The sequence below is a fragment of the Crocodylus siamensis genome, chromosome 1, assembly GCF_052110815.1.
Source record: "Crocodylus siamensis isolate JL-2025a chromosome 1, ASM5211081v1, whole genome shotgun sequence".
In the NCBI taxonomy this organism is placed as follows: Eukaryota; Metazoa; Chordata; order Crocodylia; family Crocodylidae; genus Crocodylus; species Crocodylus siamensis.
Genome location: NC_143395.1, coordinates 261527803 through 261549677, shown reverse-complemented (window position 1 = coordinate 261549677; position 21875 = coordinate 261527803). Strand labels below are relative to the sequence as shown.

Sequence of the window (21875 nt, the reverse complement as noted above, 5' to 3'; positions counted from 1 at the left end):
AAATTTTTAGGCAGAGAGAGCACTTATTTTAGGTTATTTATGGAGGTTTTGATGGCTCCTCCTGAGTCCCATACAGTTGAAGTCATGGTGACTTGGGTAGAGTGGGGCTGGAGGGCAGAAATAGTTTCAGTAATTTGAAAAAAACCCCTCTGAACCATTTATAAAATACTTTCTTGTTGCAGAGAGAGAGCAACACAAGGCTGATAAAGTATCAAAATTCTACCTTTACGCCTTAGACTTCATTTAATGCAGTTATCCCATATGTGTTCACATCACATCAATTTAAAAATCTCATTCTCTCGTAAACTCTCAGAAAACAAATATTTTAGTTAGATTGTTACTCTTTCCACTCTATTTTAACTTGTTTTTGTCTCCCTAATGCACTCAAAAACAAGTGCTGGAGAAAGACTTCTGCTTTTAATGGAATGGCTGTCCTAAAAACAGGGCTGGAAGCAACCTCAACAAGTCATCTAGTCCAAGTCCCTGTCTAAACAATTCCAGATAAATATTTGTCTTACCCGCTCTTAAAATCTACTAAAGCTGGAGTTCTACCACCTCTCCAGGTAATCTGTTCCAGTCCTTAAGCATCACATCTATGAAGGCTGTTATCAACCCCACCCCCCCAGTATTTTCTTCTCCAAACTGAATAAACCTAGTTCTTCAAACCTATTCTCATTAGTCCTGTTTCTCAATAATTTTTTGTTGCTTTCCACTGGACTTTGTCCAATCTTTTCACTTCTTTCTTGTAATATGGTGTTCAAAACTGGAGACAGTACTCCAGGTGAGGCCTTGGCAGTACCTGCTTCAGGCTTTTGTTAATCTTTTCTACAAAGACATTTAAGGCATTTAAAAGAATCCAGACATTTTTTTTTCTTTTGTAAAGTGAGACTTTGTATCTCCAAAAATATCAGGTGGTTCAAGAAGCTTTGTCAAGGTAGAAGCTTATTCTTGAAGTGGTTCCTTGTTTATACCATCTAGTGCACTAAGAGGACCTGACCAATGTCACATAGGCTACCAGACCAAGGAATAAGGAATAATAGACGCTTGAGGTGGCCATTTTTTCAAAGAAGCTCAGCAGCCGTCAAATAGGCCCCAGTTAGGCTCCTACAAGAAGTAATCAGATCTTCAAAAAATGCAATGTGCACTCAGAGAAATTCCCTTGAAGAACATGACAAAAGGCTGGTACTGCATGTATTTGAAAATCTGGACATGGAAATGATCTCCATCCTGTAGTCTTCCCTGATTATGGAGATTACTTCTGAGTGGGGCTGGAGGATAAGGAACAACCTGGGAGAAATGAGTCTGTAAGAGGCTGCAAAGTATTCCAGAGGACAGGTTGGAGGAGAAAGACAATGGAAAGGCTAGTATGAATTTGCCAAGCTGAGCAGAAGTGGGCAGTGCTATGGAGGGGTAGTAAATATTTTCTCTGTGAAATGGCTTTTAGTAAGAGGAGAGGATAATACCAATCCCATCATACCAAAGTTGACATAAGGGTAGATTTGCAGTTCCCAGGAAATACTGGATTAGGTTTTGCCTGTAATTCAACCAACTACCTATGCAAGACTAAACCTTGACGTAGTTCTAACGTATTTGTTGCATAGCTAAAAGAAAGCTCAGGCAGCACTAAGGATGGAGAAGTCAAGCACTAGTGTAGCAGGAGTGCTCCACGGTAACTCTGCCCGATTTTTGCATGGCCTGCCTCATTAAATCATTACAAGCAATTTATGACCAAATGCAACATATTCACAATGCGATTAGAACGTAATGCATGCTGGACCTGTGCACAAACTCTGCAGATGCTCAGTTATGCAAGCTCTGATTCTTTGAGCTCGTGACTTTTTCTGGCTTCAGAGGGTACAGTGAGTACTCAGCATCTCCAGATTGCAGGTCTGAAACTTCAGGCTTGCCATCATTTTTAAGCCTCAATGATCAACCAGGTATAAAAGAGCATGCCACCCCATAATGCCAAGCCTAACTGTGACAAACCCTGTGGGGCTCCTTAACACCTGGAGATTGCCACATTCATCATTCCTGGGTTATCTTGATGTGGGTTTCAGGAGAATATCCCACCCCGAGGAGAGGCACTATACCTGTAACAGGATGGGATGTGTGTTCACAGACAGTGTGTAGAGGAGGCGCAGCTTGTCCCTGTCTGTGAGGTGATCCATATAGATGCTGCCGGCATCTGGTACTTCAGCATAACGTCTCACTATTCTGTCCAGGAGCCTCTGTGAGGGACAGCGCAGCATTGGACTGGGCAGACCCTGGAAAGGAGAAAGACGCTTGTGACGATGCCACTTTACAGCTGAAAGAGCAGAGTGAAGTACTATAATGTGCTCTATACAGGCCTATGCTATATTTGATAAGTCTAACAGCAGGTCCTTATATTAGATAGCCACCCCACCCTAATAGATACTTTTAGAAAGGGCTCTTCTGTATTACTAGTTATATGGATCAGTTCTGTGTTAGGCTTCTCATTTAAACCCTGAACCTGCCTTGATCACAGTCTCATCTTCCAGTCTTTACCTATAGCTTGTCATCATGCAGGTTTTCAAGAAGGTGTGTTGTGGGCAGTCCCTGAACTTCCAATAAACAGGGAAGGTGACAGGCTTCCAATAAACAGGGAAGTCATTGATGACTCCACAGATGACTGAGGAGGCTGGATCAAGATCAAGACAAATCATTCTGAGATGAAGGAGTAGATCCTGGTGATGTCAGGTCACAGCTCTTTCCCTTTGTCTTTCTCATTTATCTGGTTCCATAGTGAGGTGACTTTCAATTAAACGATTGATGCTTTTCTATGAAGAACCAGGGGTGTAGGTTGTAGCCATGTTGGTCTAGGGACATAAGCAGACAAGGTTCTTTGGGCAAATATGATATCTTTTATTAGACCAACTTAAAAGGGTTTTTAAACCTGAAAACTTGCTAAGAACATTTTTTTCCAGCTATTTAAGTTGGTCTAATAAAAGATACCAAATTCACCCGAAGAACCTTGTCTGCCTATGAAGAACCAGGCAAGTCAGTGAGCTTGTTCCTTTCTATCCCTGCCACCACACTAAACTTGGTCTGCTTCTATGGTCAGCATCCCTCCACACAACTGTTTTTGGAGCTCTGCCTTTTAAGTCATTGAGTCTCTCTCTTCTTTTAATTAACATTTTCCACACATTTCCTGTCCACTTCAGCCTGTGACCCGGTTCTTCTATGAGGCTATTTATTACAGATGTTAGATACAATTTTAAAACTTGTATATACATGTTGTATGCAAGTGCATGCATAGGATAAATTACCTTTCTGATAAACCTCTTTATATAAATTATCAACAAGAAACCTTAATATCCTGCTTATTGATTCTTGTAAATAATATCAGCAACTGAATCTTAGGACTATATAGATTCATCAGTTGCTGTGTTCCTTTTTTAAATGTGAATGTTTGAATTGTTAAAGTATATACAAACATCCACCACTGGTATAAATGGCAATGCTTATTTACCCTAATAAATATTACCATAGATTAATTATTAAACAGTTGAATCTTCTTCTAAATCATAGAGGAAAAAACATGTAGAAATTTCACTGTCTTGTAGTGTATAAAAGGTACAAGTAGGCCATACAAATAATAGGAGAGTTTTTTTGGTTTGGCAAGTGAATAAAGCTAATTAGATTAAATTAAATCAAATTATTTTGGATTGGTTGTTTGAAAGTTAGGATTTCTCCTGGGACATCTGAGGCCACAGTTCAGATCCACTCTCCACCTAATCAGAGCAAGACTGCATCAAAAGTCTCCCACATCTCAGAAGGTATCCAGGTTGTAGCTGTATTAGTCTAGAGGAAAAGGTAATCAGGACTCATAGTAGAGACAATATCTTTTATTAGACGAACAAGATTTTTGCAAAAAAAAAAAGGTATTGGAGAGAAGATTGTAACAAGATTACAACTGTAGTCTTTTAATTGTAAAAGATTACAATCTTAAAATTGTAAAATTAAATAAATGATTTAATAAATTAAAATTAAATTATTCTTAACATTTTAAAATTACAGTCTTAAAATTGTAAAAGAATACTATCTTTTCTCCAATGCCTGATGAAGGGTGTTTGTGCCCAAAAGCTGGCAATTAAAGGATTTTTTTTACAAAAATTTTGCTGGTCTAATAAAAGATAACATCCCAGAAGGGCTTCTTATTTGTGGAGAGTCTGCCTCAAACCCTTCTGATGGAGCTATTCACTTTATCTGAAACACTGAATGGTCACTGAGCCAGCACACAAGAAAATGGCTCCTGGCTTTGTGGTTAGCGCACTTTATTGACAGGAAAAAGATACAGATTCAAATCCCCTCAGTCAAAAAAGAGAATTCAGCACCAGTTTCCCATCTTTTGGGTGGGTCCCCTTAACCAGTGAACTATTGGGTGGAAATGGGACCCTCCTGCTTTAGTAGTTTAATAACTATAGCCATTTTTGTTTGTTTGTTTTTTAACAGCAAAGACTAAGTAAATCAGAAATTTCAAATCATTCAGAAATGACAAACTATTTTCCAGCAAATAAACAATTTACCAAAAATACTTCACCTTGTTAGAGTTACAATTCCTTATACATTTCTCCTTTCTGGAACAGCCTTAGCAAGAAAATAAATATATATATTTTTGTCTAACATAAAATTATTAAGGAAGAAATGGAAGTTTTGTCTTACAGTTCTCTCTGCTGTGTTATTGCTGACTTTTTTGTCACTTTCCTTTGGAAGAGAAGTGAGAAAAAAATGAACAGAGCAGAACTGTGTTAAATGAGAGAGAAATGGTAGAGAAATTCACTTATAGCTGAAAGCATATGCAAATATTTGCAGACAAAGTTAGAAAGCACTGCTGTCTACAAGTGTATGTGATTCAAATGCTGAGACCCTTAACTAAATAGAGTACCAGCAGAAATGGCAATACTGTAATGCAATCAAAAAGTATAATTAACAAATGTTCTAACTCCAGAGCTTGTCCTATTGCCTGACCTTGTTCATATACTGTAATGATCACGACTGCTCATTTCCGAAAGAACTATTTTTGGTTTTTCCTAATTAAAACTATGACTGACACTTAGCTCAAGCTCTTATTCTTCCTTTTCCCCAGTACAAAAAAATTAGAATCGTACTGTATAGCGACTTGATTCAGATTGTGCAGCATGGATCTGGTAAGTGAATTTGAAGTATTCGGTGTAAGTTCAACAATTACTCCACAGGCAGAACACACCCAGTTGCAATCAAATAACCTTCAGGCTGCCCATTCATATTCACTGATTTGCAACCAAATGATAGTTATGGTATGGAATCAAAAAGATTGACTGAGTGCCACTGGACGGTTCTGGGGGTTTTGGTTGTAGCCGTGTTGGTCCAAGGCCATAGGCAGGCAAGGTTCTTTGGGTAGATGTGATATCTTTTATTAGACAATCTGAGTAGTTCAAAAAATGTTCTTTGCAAGCTTTTGGGCACAAGTGTCCTTTTTTGGGCATAAGAGGCATTTATACATATACATTTGTCTGCTCTGACATGCTGGAGCGTCGGACTAGACTCAATTAATCGAGTCTGCTCTGCACATGAGCTGACATGCCTGGTGCTGCGGTGCACACATTTGTATAAATGGTGAAATGCATGTCAGCACTGAGAAAATGGTGGCAGTGCACTTTTGAACTAAAACACCTTCAATGCTGACGCACATTTCACCACTTATACAAATGCACGCACCACACGTATGTGTACAAATGCCCAGGGAGTGTCTGGTGTTGTTCTGAGATCTCCAAGGAATGAAAGAAGCAGAAAGTGTGACAGGGGGTTAGTGAGAATATAAATGGGTAGAAATTAGGAAAGCAAAGGGTAGAGAAGGGAGGGGAGGGCAGGAAATGAGGGGGAAATAATGCCAAAGGTAAGCAAGGGAGACTCTGCTGTAGTTGAGTTCTCCAAGGTAGAAAAGAGGCAGTCTGTGAAAAAGTAAATAGTTGGACATTAGGAAGCAAAGGGTAGAGAAGGGAGGAGGGCAGGGGGAAGTGTGAATGGTAGGGCCAGGGGTAAATCAGGCAGGTTGCAATATGTCATGCATCCAATGTCTATATTGAGTCCATGATCTTTTGTATCCAGTAGATTTATCATGTAAAGTTCGTAGGCTCATCTGTGAAAGGTATTTTGTAAGTTCCCTTTGAGGATTAGAAGTGAGAGGTCAGAGCGGGAATGATTGTCTTGTAAGAAGTGGGCACCCACAGGTAACTGGATTTTTTTTTCTTTGTTGGATTTTTGGTGTGTGTTCATGCCAGTGTGCAGTTGTTGTTTGGTTTCTCCTACATATTTTCCATCAGGGCATTTGGTGCACTGGATGAGAGAGAACATTTCTGGAGGTGCAGGTGTAAGATCCAGGTATGGTGATGGTTCTGTTGTGTGGTGTGGTTTCTTTGGGAGTGGTAGAGGTGTGTTGCCAGATTTTGCATTTCTTGTCCTGGCATGGTCTGGATCCATTTAGACTCAAACCACACCAATTGTTCTAATAAAAGATATCATATCTACCCAAAGAACCTTACACCAACAATTAATCCAAGTTCTTGGAATTTTAATTACTTAATAAAGCCCCAGTTCAGCAAAGCTCTATGCATTGTAGATACTCCAGTATTAAAGGCTTTAATAATACTGCTTGGGTATTTAAGGTTTAGCATTTGGGTAAGTATTTCACTGGCCTGGGACCTAATGCTGCCTATACACAGGGAGGAGGAAGGAGGAGGGCCATTTTAATTAGAGCAGTTCTCAGACAGCTGCTCTACTTAAAATGCCTCACCTCGTGTATTAAGACCCGGCACATTTAAAAATGGCTGTGGGACACTTTATCTAAACCTCATTCAATGAGGTTTAGATAAAGCACCCCCCCACAGGCATTTTAAAAAACGCAGGGGCTTAATGCATGATGCTGCAGTGACACTGGAGGGTGCTAATTAGAATGCAGAGCAAACTTGATTAATTGAGTCTACTCCAATGCATTCCAATTAGAATATCAACAAGCATGCGTATAGGCCACCTACATTTTTAGGGGAAATGAACAGGGATTCTGGCTTTTCTGCTACTGAAAACAAACTTCTCGTTGTCAGCTTCACTAAAAATTGTCTGGGAGAAAACCTGTTTTTTATATACAAATCCCAAACTGTTACAATTCAGAGGGATGGAAATAATAGTTTGTCAATGTAAGATCTTAAGTATCTTATCTCTGTACTGACAAAGGTATGATGACTAAGCTGTCTGCATAGTTAGTTCCTGGTCAGTTGCATGATTAGCCAGCAAAATATGTCTATAGTCTACTGCAATCTTCTTTTTATGGCATGACTTGCAGTGACATATCAACTGGCCTCTCTAGGTATTTATGTAACACACTCAGAGTTTACCCTAACCCAGAGGAGTTCTGTGAAAGTCAGTCTTCCTGACTACTCTACAATCAAAATCCTACCAACAGATAAGCAAAGGATGCATTCAATTCAGAAATTCTGCCATCTGCTGTTCATACTGAAGCTGTACTGTATGATATATTTTGTGAATAAATCCTTTAACATGGGTGGTGGCCAACCTACAGCAGGCATGGTACAAGTAGCACAGGCAGCTTCTGTGGGTGGCACATGGCAGATCAGGGAAAGGACAAGTAGCACAGCAGCAAGATAGGGCAGAAAGTAAAAAGCAGAGCAAGAGTTTGGGCAGGGAGCACAGGGCAAGGAACAGAAAGCTGAGCAGCGGATTGGAAAGGGGGAGGAGATTGGAGTGGCAATCAGGAAGGTGCAGGCTTAATTTGTGCACACCTGCCAAAAAGATTGGCCCCCCATGGCACTGAAAGATAAATTCAGGCTGCAAACACTAGGTCTGGATTTCTAGCCACACCTAGTTTTTTTGAGTCTGGAGGGAGGAGTGGGCATTTTTCATCCCATTACAGAGGCCTACTGCAAAAGTTAAGATCTCGCCTCATTTTTAAATTCCATCACTTTCCTTATCCACTTGAAGTTGGTGTTCAGACCTAGAGGTCTGCTTCAAGCACATCTCTAATGACAAAGAATCACTGCTCAGTCTGGGCCCTGGCTAAGGGCAATGGCAAAACAATTCTCTGGTCCTTCCCTGGAAAGGTCAAGCCATTACATTAATAAAGCACATGTTTATACTGCTTTAGCCAGGTGAGGCTATACAGATTGTGCCTCAGGGGCTAAATAGTTTATAGCTCCTTTCATGCGATTGGAGTGGACTGATACTGATCAGTGGCTTCAAGCTTGAACTTAATTGTACAAAAGAACACACTGTAAAAATTGAGATTTCTGAAAGCACCTTGACATTGAGTTTATCTTTCTCTCTCTAGCCCCTTCTTGGCTGCTCTTCATTGTTAAGATTTAGAAATAGACCCTGTGGGAGATCCCCCTCCATCCTGTTGTTGCAGTTCACCCCAACCAAGGGTGAAGAAAAATAAGCAACATGGTTTTAAGCAATGAACTTCACTGTTCAAAATGCAGGCACAGCAGTAGGCAGCTATTACTACCATACAGGATAATCCAGTGCTTATTCACAAACATGGAGTTAAATCCAGGTTGTCTCTGGGGTAAGCGAGATTTTAGTATCAAACTATTTGTAGCTTGCAATAAAACTTTTCTTTGTGGCAGATGAAATAATCACAGTGGCAGGCAGCTCAATTGATAGCTCGGTCAGGGAGGGCAGGCAGTGCAAAGTGAAAAACATTATTTCATGGTCTGTCATTTTGATTCAAGTATGTTAAGGTTTGTCATAACTCACTGTTCTATAGAATAAAATTACTTGAATCCAGTAGCTTTACCAGGTCTTCGATGTACCTAAAGCTACAAGGAAGGACAGTGCAAGCAGTAACTGAGTGACCGTGGGATGTACTGTTACCCTGAGGGCATCAGTGAAACTCTGAATGTTCCGAGAATAATGCCAATTACTTCTGCCAAGTGGTTGCTGTTACTTATTCAGAGCTGGAGGGGTGAGGGTTTCTGTCAGTCAGGCCATGCACAGGTACCAATATGTTTATACTGTGCAGATACTATACCATTGAAATCACAGCTCAAGATGGCACACCTAAGGAGCCCTCTCTGTTTAAAACTAAGAAGGTAAGTGGGAGAGATCTCCAGCTTCATGAAACTGAACAGGTGAGAGGAACACTCAAGAAAACCTCCTGCGAATCATTTTACAGTGGGTCTGTGTCAGAAAACTTGGATCTGAATTTAATCTCATCCCCTCCTCCCTTCCCCCCTCACCCACAACACCAGTATAGGGATATTTGGATTCCAGCTTTAGATTCCACTTGCCATAAGAAGAGTGGCCATTTTGTAAAACTTGTGTCCTTTTGGGCATTTTTGATCACCTCCAGATATGGGGCTGGAATCTGGTGGTTTGATTTGATTTAGAAGTGAAAGGAAACAGAGCTCTGCTCTTAAATGTGTCCAGTTTAGATTCCATTAAAATTAATTTATATCCCATCCATGTATGGGATACATATGCAAGTATAAGATGCAGTGTATGAGGGTTTGTTTTGTCAACTGCAGTGCAGTGTGCCTGCTGTGGTGGAAAGACCATGAAGATTTGTTAACTGGTTGAAAATTACCAAGTGAATTTGTCCCTGCGTTTGAAAGCTCTTCCCTCCCCCAGTGCTGAGACCAGTAATTTGCCTTGCAATTGCACAGCAGCCAACATGAATTCAGCAATGTCCTCTGCCTGCTCCCCCCCCACCTCCGCCCCCCAACACCATGCTTCACAGAGGCGAAATCTGATCCTGTGGGAGAAATTGGAGAGGCTGAAATGCAAAGGGGTACTCAAATGGAGCTCACTGTGTGTTTAGGATTTCGCCCTGCATGTGATATTTGTGTGTGACACAACCCAGCCCAGCTGAGATTGGGTTTCAGAAAAACTGAGAGTGTGGGAGGTGAGAAGGAGGTGTAATGTAGTGGCAGAGGGAAAAGAATAGCACTTTTATAATTCAGTCTCTCTTAAGCAGATCTCTGAAAGAACAGAGTATTTCCCTACTTGGACATACATGAGCAGTTTCAGTAGATGGAAGTTTTATGCACTTCAGTGCTTGATTTAAAGTCATTTTACCCCTGTCTCAAGACAACGCAGTATTGAAATATACTCCTTGAGCAAAGCCTGCTTGTTAGGTGGGTTTCCCAAGCTTGCCCAGCTATACTATTGTTTTTTCCCACGTTAGCACCAGTAAAGCACTCCACAATGCCATCTTGTGGGGAGAGAACTGCCTCAGCGTGCATGGGAAACTAAGTTCACTGCAGTGTTTCAAAAAGAGGCATATTAGCACCTCAGAAGAGAATGTGGATTTTAGGTAAAGAATATTCTTTTCTAAGTGCTGGAAGCTCCAAGTCCCTTTCCTTCTTCTGTTTGATAAGATGATTAAACAAGGCACAAGGTATTGTTGTGTATGTTCAAGCTTCAAAGGAATATTTCCAAAGGGACATTGTTGTCATCATTGGGTCCCATTCCTGTTTTGCCTTCTGCATCAGATGTGTGCTCCTGTCTGCCAGCCTTGCAAAGCTTCAGCTCTCAGATCCAGCTCTTTTCCCTCCTAGCCTCCTCACCAGTCACCACGGTTCTGTTGGTCCAGACATGCTCTCAGTGGCAGCAGGGTAGGGTTTGCCCAGGTGCAACCTGGACACCTTTGCAATGCCACAAGGTCACTTAGCATGTGCCACACTGCTGAAATGTGCGTCTGCCTGCCCTTAGTGTTACGTCAACTGTGTGACACCACCCTCAGAGTCAGCTCTGCTGGCTTTGCAAGGCTAAAAGGGATAAAAAGCAGGCAAAACTCATTATTATCACGAAGACAGCAGAGTTGAATGAACGCACCCAGCGTGCAGTGCTGTGAAGGGAGAAGATGCTATTTCTAAGAAGTTCCTATTCAAACTAAATCCTCACTTTAAAGAGAAAATGCCACTTTTCAGGGAAAAAAAATATCCAAAGTCTTCCTCACAGGTTAGATTTTTTTTTATTTTTATTTTAAATATGCAGGTACCAACCCTCTTTGATCCTCTCCTTGGCAATGGATATCACAACACTGCCTCTAGTTTAGGGTTTGTCTCTTGACTGAAAACCATACTCAGCTGAAGCCGGCATCCTACCCCCTGGCAGGAGGGGCAATATCTTGGTCAGTCAGGCATGCTGCAGCCATTGCTTAGAACTCAGTGCTTCTTCTGAGCAGGTTTGTTTTAAATCAACTCCCTCCAGCTCTGCCTCTTCTGCTGCCTGGTTATCAGCTCACACCATACGCTTTTTCTCTCTCTCTTATTTTCCTCCCTCTCTCCAGGACCAGCAACTGTCCAGCAGCTCCTCTGCAGCTAAGAGTGTGAGTGTGGCACGTCTCCCTTTGCTCAGCCTTTGACACTTAAGGATTCCAATAAAAAGGCCAGCAAACTTCCTCTTGCATGATGCATGTTGCTATAGATGACCTGGGGATTAAGAAATAGTAACCCTAGTTTGCTGGGCTCTAAGCCTCAGGAACATGACCTGAGTTGCTCTGTGAGGAGGACTCCTGCCTTATACCTCAGAGGGGATCTTGGATGTTCCTCAATGCACTGCTTCCACTGAGGCACCCACGTGCACACAGGCATCAGCTGAAGAGGCAGGTGCTCTCTTGCCCTTCAGGCAGCAGGAAAAGTCCCTGGTGGTGGCAGTACAGAAGGGATCCAAGTAAAAAAAAAAAAAAATGGTGCTACTGTCCCAAAGGCTTTGCTTCAGGGTAAAAAACCCCCCGTTTAGGAATCAGGGGTCAGGCTACCCTTCCAGAGATGAAAACTACATGCATTAATTTTTTTTAAGTGACTTATATAGCAAGTGGAGAGGGGGACCAACACATCCTCTGGGTTCATTGTTGACACCTCCTCATTATTGCATCATTAGTCATGTGATAATTGCAAGGCTCCAGGTCCTAGAGTCACACGATCATGCAAGAATTTCAGTTTTCATTTTTACAAATAGGGTTGTGGCTGCAGAATCTCAAACACCAGGCAACGAATTAAAAAAAACAAACAACCCCCACTGTTCAAGAAAATCACAGTGTTTGGGGTTCTGGTTCATGATATTTGAAGCTGGCAATACTGGGATATATATAACATAGCTCTGGCTAGAACCCAGTTAGGATAAGTCAGAACTGGAATCCTTTTCTTCAATGGCCAAATGTGAATCCTGAACTCAACCCCCCAGAACATTAGGAACATCCAGCTTTTCTGAGCCTTCATGGCTCAGTTGTATTTGGACCAAGACAGTTGATTCTATTTCTTAAGGGCCAAATCATAGTTGGAAAATAAGGGGGGGCTAATAAAATGAGGGTACGTTCTGCCTCTCCTCCCTTACGGCTCAGTCTCGTTCTCTCCAGCCACTCTGAATCAACACCTTCTGACAACCAATTTTGGTGAGACACTTCCTGAAGGGCTGTAGACAGGTAGTGATCAGCAGAGGAGGTAAATGGAGCTAAACAGGTTCTATAAAAAAACCTCCCAGCTCTCCACTTGTTGAAAGTTAAAATAGGCTGATTTTAATATTAACCTGATTCATTTTCTGTCCTGCCTGGCAATAATTCATGTGGCACTGAAGAGCCCAGAGAGCACTTTTGTCCTGTCCTTGTGTCTCTCTTCACAGTCATAGTTCTTGTGGAGCTTCATTAGCTTAGAGCAAGCTAATGTGAAGGTAGATAAGTATAGCAAGCCACACCAGTTGTGTGTTTATTTAAAAAAAAAATAGCAGCTATAATCTCCCAGTTTCGGGTAAGTGAGGTGAGTAACGGGGAAATGGCTGCCAAACGGCTCTGCTCTACATAAATGGTATGTTTTTTGGAACTTGCTTACTAACCTGGACGAGGTCTGGGGTGAGGCGCTTTGCTTTCAGCCACTTCTGGAATCTCTCTGTCTTCCTCAAGACACGCTCAATGCTGCAGGCTTTTGTATTGGAAACCGAAGTACAAATTCTCTTGTCAGCCTGGTCATGCTGGTATTTGGTGGTTAACCTGGTGATGTCAACCAGTCGCCAGCTTTTGGCATCATCAGTGTAGTTCCCAGAATAACTGAGAAGGTAGTTGGGAGGCAGTTTCAAGTGAGGAGAGAGCCAGCTATCAAACCTGCCAAACCAAAACAAGGTCCCAGTGGAGAGCATGTTAATCAGCCACATGAAATCGGATAACCTGGGCACCACTTCCAGCTTTTATGTTAAACTCTACAGGCTAGAAAAAGCATTTCATCACTCTGAAATTATGGAGGGCAATAGTGAAAAAGAGATCAGCAAGTTTCAGAGGCTTCAAATTTGATTTCTTGGTAAGCCTCTTTCCCTGCTCCTTGGACTTCCTTGTAAACCTTGTAAAATGCCTGTAGGTATGCTTAGCAACCCATGATGTGGCTATTTAACAACAGTGCCTCCATACCAGTAGCCTGGTACTTCTGAGTGACCCTATGAGATACAAAATAATGCACTTTCAGTAGAGGAAAGCCTTGGTAACCAACTAAGTTTCATTTTAGGCTTATGAGCCTGTACTTATAAAGGTGGGGGGGGGAGGGAGACAAGTCCTGTCAGGTATACAACATGTAGTAACCCCTTAAAAAGTCTGGAAGCATGCCAGCGGGCCTCTATCATCCGCTGCAGAAGCCACCAGAACTCCAACAAAGAAGTGTGTATATACAGCCGGCCCTTGAACAACGTTATATATGTTCAGATATATATGTTTCCTAACAATATAGAAACAATTTAGAAAACAGCTGTGTTCATGTGTTTTCCTAATATATTTAATATTGTGTGGACTGCATGGACAAATGGTTATAAATGAGTAAAGATTCAAATAATCAATGTGAATACATTGTACAAAGATGAATGGTGAACCAGGGAGGGAAAAGAGGAAGAAATAAGATTCTTTAAGGGTTTCCGCCAGATCGTCCAGGTCTGTAAATCTGGGTCAGTCATAATGGCAATGGTTCTGTTCTGAAATCACCTTTTTACAATTAATGTAATATACCCAGAGACTGCAGTACAGATCGTAAAAGTAATTACTAGTAAATATAGCCAGTATAACAAAGCTGAGGTGCAAAAGTAGTTCTTGTTTAACAGGGAAAAGATTAACTGTGCTTCTGTGAGGGACTTTTCCTATTTAAGGTCTCACAAAACAATTCATAAAATAAAAAGTTAAATCCTGTCAGTGGCATGGGTGTGAGAAGCAAAGCAATGGCATGGATAGCAATGCTTAGCATATGTTGTTTGTGAATGTGACCACTTGTCCAGGAAACAATTCAATAGTTCTTTATAAACTTCCCAGAGAGATGTCACTGTGTTACCAAATGTCTTGCTGTTGTCTTATCACAATGGCAACTAGTGGGGTATCAGTTGTCATTGCTGATAGTAAACATGGATCTTTTCCAGGTCTATTCCAGGTATTCTTTTGATGTGGTGTGATTACATGAGCCATGCTGCATGTGATGGGGATTCTGTAAAGAGAATGAATACCCACTGAAGTCCAAGCTGCTTTTTTTCTACCTACAAGGCTAGTGTATTAAACAGCACTGATCAGTGCCTCTTTCAGTTGCTATTTGATTGTCTTTGCACCCTGCCCCTGTTTTCTTCCTAATACACTGTAATATAGCATGTAAAATTGATCCAGCAATTACACTCCAGGCTGCATAGGGTGGAACGAACCACCCCCTTCAGAAAATACTGTGATGGAGCCACATGAATAGAGATATTGACCATGAAGGTATTTCCTTTCTCCTAAAAAAAAATAATGCAGTATCCTGTGAAGCACACTCCTACAAATGTTGGGTTGGAATGACGGAGTTATCAAGTTGATCTCAGTGAAACATCTTGTTTCAAGAAGGTTAAAATGCTTATTTTTGACATGCATTGTATTATATATTAGTCAAAATGATGATGTTGAAACTAAGGCCCTTGAAAATGTTTTTTTGTGGAAAATTTCTATGAAATCAACACATTCCTATGGAACCCTTGAGTCCACTGAATCAGCATTTTTCAGCAGAGAATTGTTATGCAGGAAAAATCAATCTGCTCTAGTACACAAGATAATCCTCAGGTTTGGTTGTCTTATTTTTTTCCTAAGCCCTTGGCCAACAAATTTTAATATGGGTAGTTCAAGGGGGAGGAGGGGCATGCTATAAGGCTCTCTTTTCAGTCCTCAGCTATCGAAATCAGAGGTCTGTCTGAGCCCATTATGGCCTATGAGGCTAGTGAACTTAAGACATGATGGTTTCTATAGTCAACATGATATGAAGGAATGAGATGACCAGTATCATGTCAGGCCACTTTTGGTCCCCAGCCTAAATGACCAAGGACAAGTTGACTGGAGGCAATGCTGTAGTAAGGCTCAAAGCTGCACTTCCAGAGTCACCCTAAGATGCTTAACCATGCCTTTCAAGTGAGTTGGTGGGCTTAGGAAGACTTCTGACCTTGACCTTTTTGTGGACCATTACTGCCCTCTACATACTTAGGGATCATAGCTGGGGTCTGGCAGCTAGCAACAGCATGGCTCCTTACTCAGCTGTGATCTCATGGCAAGGGGTGGAGGTGGCATAGGAATGCCAAGGGGTAGCCTTCTGCATAGTTTGGCAGTAACTAAGGTGAGAGAGTGTTTGAACTGCCCAGTTCTCTGGGGAGAGGAAAACAGAAAGGGCAATTGCTTCCAATGCACAACTCGACTGTAGCTATGGAGATATTGTGCTGATCTGTTCCTCTCCACACAGCATTGCATAGGAGGAGAACATATGGGCTGTGCAATTACATGCTGAAGAGTTTTCTTGTTTTATCAGCCCCCTCAGCCATGCCCACACATGTATTTAATATATAATAATATAAGGGCACAGATGAGTATTTTGTAAGTAAATCTGTAACACATGCAAATAATATGACTTGAACTCTAACTTTCCATAGCATAATGTCAAACATCCAATGCCAATAAAGTCTCTGAATTAGGAAATCCTTTCCTATGCACTGAGGAAAGATTTATAATTAGATCTCATCATAAATTAAAGTTAATAATTCAAAGTCAAAGTAGGATTGGCAAGAGCTTCGGTGGATACAATGAGATGAAAAGGCATTACCAAATTAAAGTAAGTTTGAAAATTGAAGCTGAAAAGTTTTTGATCCTGAATAAGGCAAATAGTGCAAAGGAACTTTGAGAGATACTGTGTGGAGAAGCATGGATCAGTGCAACATCTTCATAGTAACAGCAGAGTTGTACAAGAGAAGCTATTTCCCGTTCTTTTTTTCTTGCTCCACAAAACTGGGGAGTTCAATTCCCTAACCCCCATCACCCTAGATGTTTATTTAGATTTCTTCTGTTCAGAAATTCTGCTTTGAGTGTTAATATGTTTAATCTATCCCTGCTTTGATCAGTTGATGATTTCTAGAGCTAAGTGAATCATTTGCATCAAATAAATTACACCATAAATTACCCAACTGTGGAATGGTGCCGTTTCCTTCTTTTAGTTATATAATGTAATGTTGCACTCCTCTCCATAACCCAAAGTAGAAGGAGTTTGCTATGGCACCAGCTCTCACAAGAACTTGGCAGATTCATTCCCTGTAGCGAAGGTTTGAAGTTGTACACATTGCCACCACATTGTACTGGAAACCTACCAACCATCACAGCTACTTTCATGCTACCAGCTTTCATCCCAAGCACACCACTAGAGCCATTGACTACACCCAAACTGTGTTACAGCCAGATCTGCTCTGACCCCACTGACCAGGACGAATACCTTCAGGACTTGGAGCAAGGATTCTTGCAGTTACAATGCATCCCAAAACTGTAGCCACTCAGATTAACAAAGCTAGACTCAGATATTGCTCTGACCTGCTACAATACCAATCCTGGGACAAGGACAACAGACTCCTTCTGATTGTCACCTATGTGCCTCAACTTGAACACCTAAGACAAAACATTAATGGCCTCCAGCCCTTCCTGGAAAAGGATGATTGTCTCAAGACAGCCTTTGGGGACAAACCTGTCTTGGCTTACAGACAGCTTCCCAACCTTAAACAGTGTATGTCAGCATACTAATGAACATCCATTCTCACTAAGGCTCCAGGCCTTGAAATGGACCCAGATGCCTGATCTGTCCCCACATCAATACAGACCACAGCATCACTGGACCTAATAACACCATTCAAGATTCATTCATCTACAATTCTACCAATACAGGGTGATCTCTATGTGTAAGTAAGAATGAACACTGTTCTGATGTCAGCTACAGAAAGACACAAATACCTGGGGCAGAGCACCTTAACTTGCCTGGACACCCCATTACTGACGTCAGGACTGCTCTTCTCAGGCAAAAAAAAAAAAAAATTAAAATCCAGTTTTAACAGGAAACAGCAGAATAAGAATCTGTCCACAAACTAGACTCTGTTAAGTATGGTTTAAATGGGACTGTGGATTCTTATTTCAGTACCTGAATTAGTTTTTGTGACCCCCTTTGTTCCTGTGGGTTTACTGCTCATTTGTTTTTCTCTCCTGCCACTCTCTGTCCTGCCACTCTCTCCCTGTCCCTGTTTCTGTTCCCCACCTCTTGTCTTTTCTATTCTAATTCCTCTCTCCTTTTTATACTCAGCTTCCTGCATGTTCTTTCACAGCATCTGATGAAGTGAACTTGGGTCCATGAAAGCTTGTGCTGTACATATATATCCTATTTAGTCTATAAAGGTACATATCTACCCTGCCTTCATGGTATTTATCATCAACCTGAGACTTCTTTTCTGTAGACAAGTTAGGGTAGGATTTTCAAAATAAAGAACAATAATGCTTATTTATTATTGTGGTTTGATTTGCATGTTACTTCCTTAAGTCTCTAATCAGTAAGCAGCCTGCTGTGCTAGGCATTGTATGTTGCACAACTGGAAGTAATTTTTTAAAATGTTGAGCATAGGTAGGCTTTATGATTTGAATAATTCAAATGTGCATATACATTCGAGCCTTGGGCCAAACATGCAGATGGATAAATGCAAATTGTTGCTTCTTACACAGAGCCATATACAGATGCATGAAATGTAATTCTGACTGCTGGTTTGAGAAAGAATGACATGATTTCTTCAGCAGAACTTAAAGCATAGTAACACCACCATCCTCACAATGCTTCTGTTTGGCATGGTGTATAGCAGAGACTTTGATGGCATGACATGCTCTCCAGGTACAAAATTCATCCTTGCATGGTGCCACAATAATAAATTACTTGTATCAAATCTTACAGTTGGGGGTCTGCAATTGCTTGGCCAACACTAATTGATGAAGATTCTAAGCTGCCTTCATAATTAATGTTTTTGTTTCAAAACATTTTTCACAGTGATAAACCCAAAACGAAAAATTGGAACTCCCACCCCCACTTTCATTATGAGTCAGATTGAATATATTGTTTGACCCAAAATAAAATATTTTAATTTGGGCTGAGGTTTTCAACTATTAAAATGAAATTTAGGTAACTTTGCACCTGAATGTCCTTGCAACCCCCCAAAAATAGAACACTTCATTTAAAAATTGTCAACATGAAGCATTTCACCATTTTCAGCTGCTTCTTCCAGTTGCTTGTATTTGTGGCTGGATTTATTTAACTGAATTTGACACACAGTCATTGAATAGTTTTTGTCAACCCCATTCTACTTTTTTCAGTGATTAGGACATTGAGTGGAGCTGGGGGGAGTGATGATACTAACCACTTTAGAGAAAAATGTTCAAATAAGCTTATCAGTCTGCTAGAGATCTGTTTTGAGTTGTTTGTTTTTCTTAAATCACTGGCAACATAAATGTGCCTTATTACTAATTAATTTACATCATTTGACTGTGCAAAGTGTAACCATCACAGATAATTAATAATTATTGCACTTTTAGTAAGGCAAAAGCTTAGATTGGAGGGCAGAAGCAACCTTCTCCTTTAAGGGATATGTACTCCACTGTGTACAGTATTCCTATGGGGTCATAGGAGAAGCTCTTGGACATTAGGAAGCTCCTGCACATTACTGAAGGCAAATTTAGATACAGAAACAGCCAGTTCAAAAGTCTGCCTAGGTCCCTGTTCTGCACAGGGCTCTGCTGTTTAGAAGATAGTTTTTTCCTCCTATCACTATGCAACACTCAAAGGACACACGCAAATATGCAGATGAAAGAACTTCTTTATGGTAAGGGGGACCAGCATCTGGAATAGACTTTCCCAAGGAGGCGGTACAGTCCCCAGCCTTGGAAGTCTTCAAGAGGAGACTGGACAGACATCTAGCTGGGATCATTTGATCTCAGCTGTATTTTTGCCCAGAGCAGGGATGTTGGACTTGATGATCTTTCGAGGTCCCTTCCAGCCCTTCATTTCTATGATCCTCTGATCTTCCAGTGAAGAAGCTGCCTTCCCTGCTGAAGCATCTTGTGCTCAGGTGACTACTACAAGCAAAAAATATGTAGAGTCTATGCTTGCTTAACCTGCTATAAGACATGCTGGTCTTAATAGGAGAGCAGAGAAACTGATCCTGGCACCTTACATGAGTGTTCTTTGCTTCCTGGGGTTACTGGGGGGGGAGGGGGGGTTACTAGTACCACTACCCCAGTGGCAATGGAATGCTAATGCTGTTACCAGTGCACATGGAGAAGGTAGCGCAGCCCCATACGGTGATGACAGAGTAACCAAATCTGTATACCTGTAGGTGATGGCACTCTGAGTACATTAGCAGACTTATTGTCACTATATATCATTCATTTATATTGCAGTAGGTCTTCAAATCCCCAGCCTGAGCTTCGGTGTCCGAAGTCAGTGGTGCTATGTTGATTAACAAAAGTGGTGGATCTACCAATAGTGTATCAACTGCAAATTCACTCTGCTTTTTCAGAGCATGGGCTGTATCTCACTTGCAAAGCATCTAGCACATGGCATCTGTGCATTGTTGCAAGACAAATACTTGACAACAGAAGAGAACTCCTCATAAGTAGTAATGTGTACTAGCTACTCTGCTTTTATTCTGCCTGACTTTCATGGTTGATATAAGAATGCCAGTGTTGTGAGGATCACAAGCCCCACAGGCCAGAGATCATCTTCCCTCTATGTTCTTGTGGAGTACCTAGCACTGTGAAGCCCTGAGTCACCGTTGTAATAAAAATAATAACAACAGAATTGATGATTTTATAGTAGTACTGAGTCAGTCTCAGAAAAAAGATGTTATGGTTTTACTGAGGTACATTTTATATGATGATGTAGAGATACAAAATGTCATGTGTCTAATATTACTGTAGTTGCATTCCAGTACAAAAACTATACTTTCACTACAGTCCTTTTCCCCTTAGGTTCCTAGATCTATAAAAGAGAGTGTCCAGAGCTCTATAAATCACATTAGAAACAATAAACCTTTCCCCTTCTTTTCTTTCTTCTCAGCTACAACAGAGTTCTGCTTTTAAGCCTGAAATTGGCTGGATCAGTCTGCAAATGACTTAGATACAAGTTTAATTAATCTAGAAGCACATGCAATTTTCACAATTGTCTTTATGTTTGTAGTGAAAACTCCTAAAAGCATAATAATGCTTTAGCCTTATCTGCAATTAGGCCAGTGTATCTAATTTGTAAAAGTGTGTGTGTGTGTGTGTGTGCGCGTGTGCGTGCACTTGCACATGCACAGACTTATATATACATTGAACTTAACTAGCATGTGCACATTTTGTGATGCAGTTGGTACTAACTTAAGAAAAACCCATATGGCTCTTAGTGCTAATGCTGTGGCTAGAGTGACTTTATACAGGCTATGAGGAGCTTTACTCCTCAAATGTACCTTCCCTTTGGTTAGCTGCTTATTAGAAAATAATTCCACAGATATTTAAGCAGATAGGTGTACAGTTTTTCCCCCAGTGCTGTTTCAAATTGGTTCAGAGCCATTCCATAAACAAAAAGTTATGAAGTTTAACTGACTTCATATTTAACTTTTAAAAGCATGACTCAGGACTGAAATGTGATGATTTCTTTTTAAAAAAACCCATACTGTAGACATTAATTATAAAAACTTGATGTGGTAATGGAAACCCAGTGATAAATTGCTTTTTACAGTAGTTTCTTCCTAAAGTACTTGGAAATGTTAAGGCATCTTTCACATTACTACGCAGAACATTTTCAAAACGATTGTGCTGAGTTTTCTGACCTTATTTCCTCTTTAAAGAATTTCTTGCAAATCGACGTCCCGATGCAGGCATTGCACTTATCAAGTCCCAGAAAAGTCCGGCCAAAACTGTAGCTGGGTTTGACGTGGGGCACCGTAGGAGAGGTGGTTGCTTCTGCGAGAGGGCTGCAGCTCAGAGTCAAGAACTGAAGCAATGGAAACAGACCTACAACATTGCTGGAAAGGTAGTAGATCCAGTACCCCATCTACAGTACCTGCAAGCACTGCCTTTTGGAAGCGGCTTAATTCTATATTCTTTGCACCTTTTGATGATCTCTGTCTGCGGTTGTTGGCCTCTCAGTGCAGTGTGAGGAACTTGGTCCAGGAGAGGCATAAACCATCCCCATCCTGCCAGCTGGTTGGTGGGTCTATAGATTTGAGTTCTTGATGAGAAAGAATATGGTGCGTGGTGGGAGGTGAGGAAACGTATGGAGGATGCAGATAACTTGGGTTGCCATAGTTACCTTTCCTCTACTTGGTGCAGCTGTTTCAGCCCCTGTTGACCCCACCCATCACCAGCTTGGAAAACAACAACAAGAAATGCTCATCTGCACTTTATGCAGACAAATGAAGGATATCCTGTTGCTGTAGCCCAGGGCATACAAAGGACTCTGTATAGAAGTTACCTCAGATATGACAATGACATGGCAGAAGCACACAGTTTAACATAAGCAAAAAGTTGAAACCGTGTCTTATTTGCATTACTATATATG

General features: G+C 41.1%; 1 protein-coding gene across 1 annotated transcript in view; it reads right to left on the bottom strand.

Annotated features, from left to right (window-relative positions):
* Nucleotides 1-21514, bottom strand: part of DIPK2B (divergent protein kinase domain 2B) — a 32599-nt gene extending 11085 nt beyond the window's left edge. Inside the window, exons 1-3 of the mRNA XM_090061751.1 lie at nt 21145-21514; nt 12847-13111; nt 2091-2264 (exon numbers count right to left, since the gene is read on the bottom strand). Coding sequence (XP_089917877.1) covers nt 2091-2264; nt 12847-13111; nt 21145-21368 — 663 coding nt within the window. The 5' untranslated portion in view covers nt 21369-21514. The remainder of the gene's footprint in view (nt 1-2090; nt 2265-12846; nt 13112-21144) is intronic.
* Between the last annotated feature and the right edge of the window lie 361 nt (nt 21515-21875).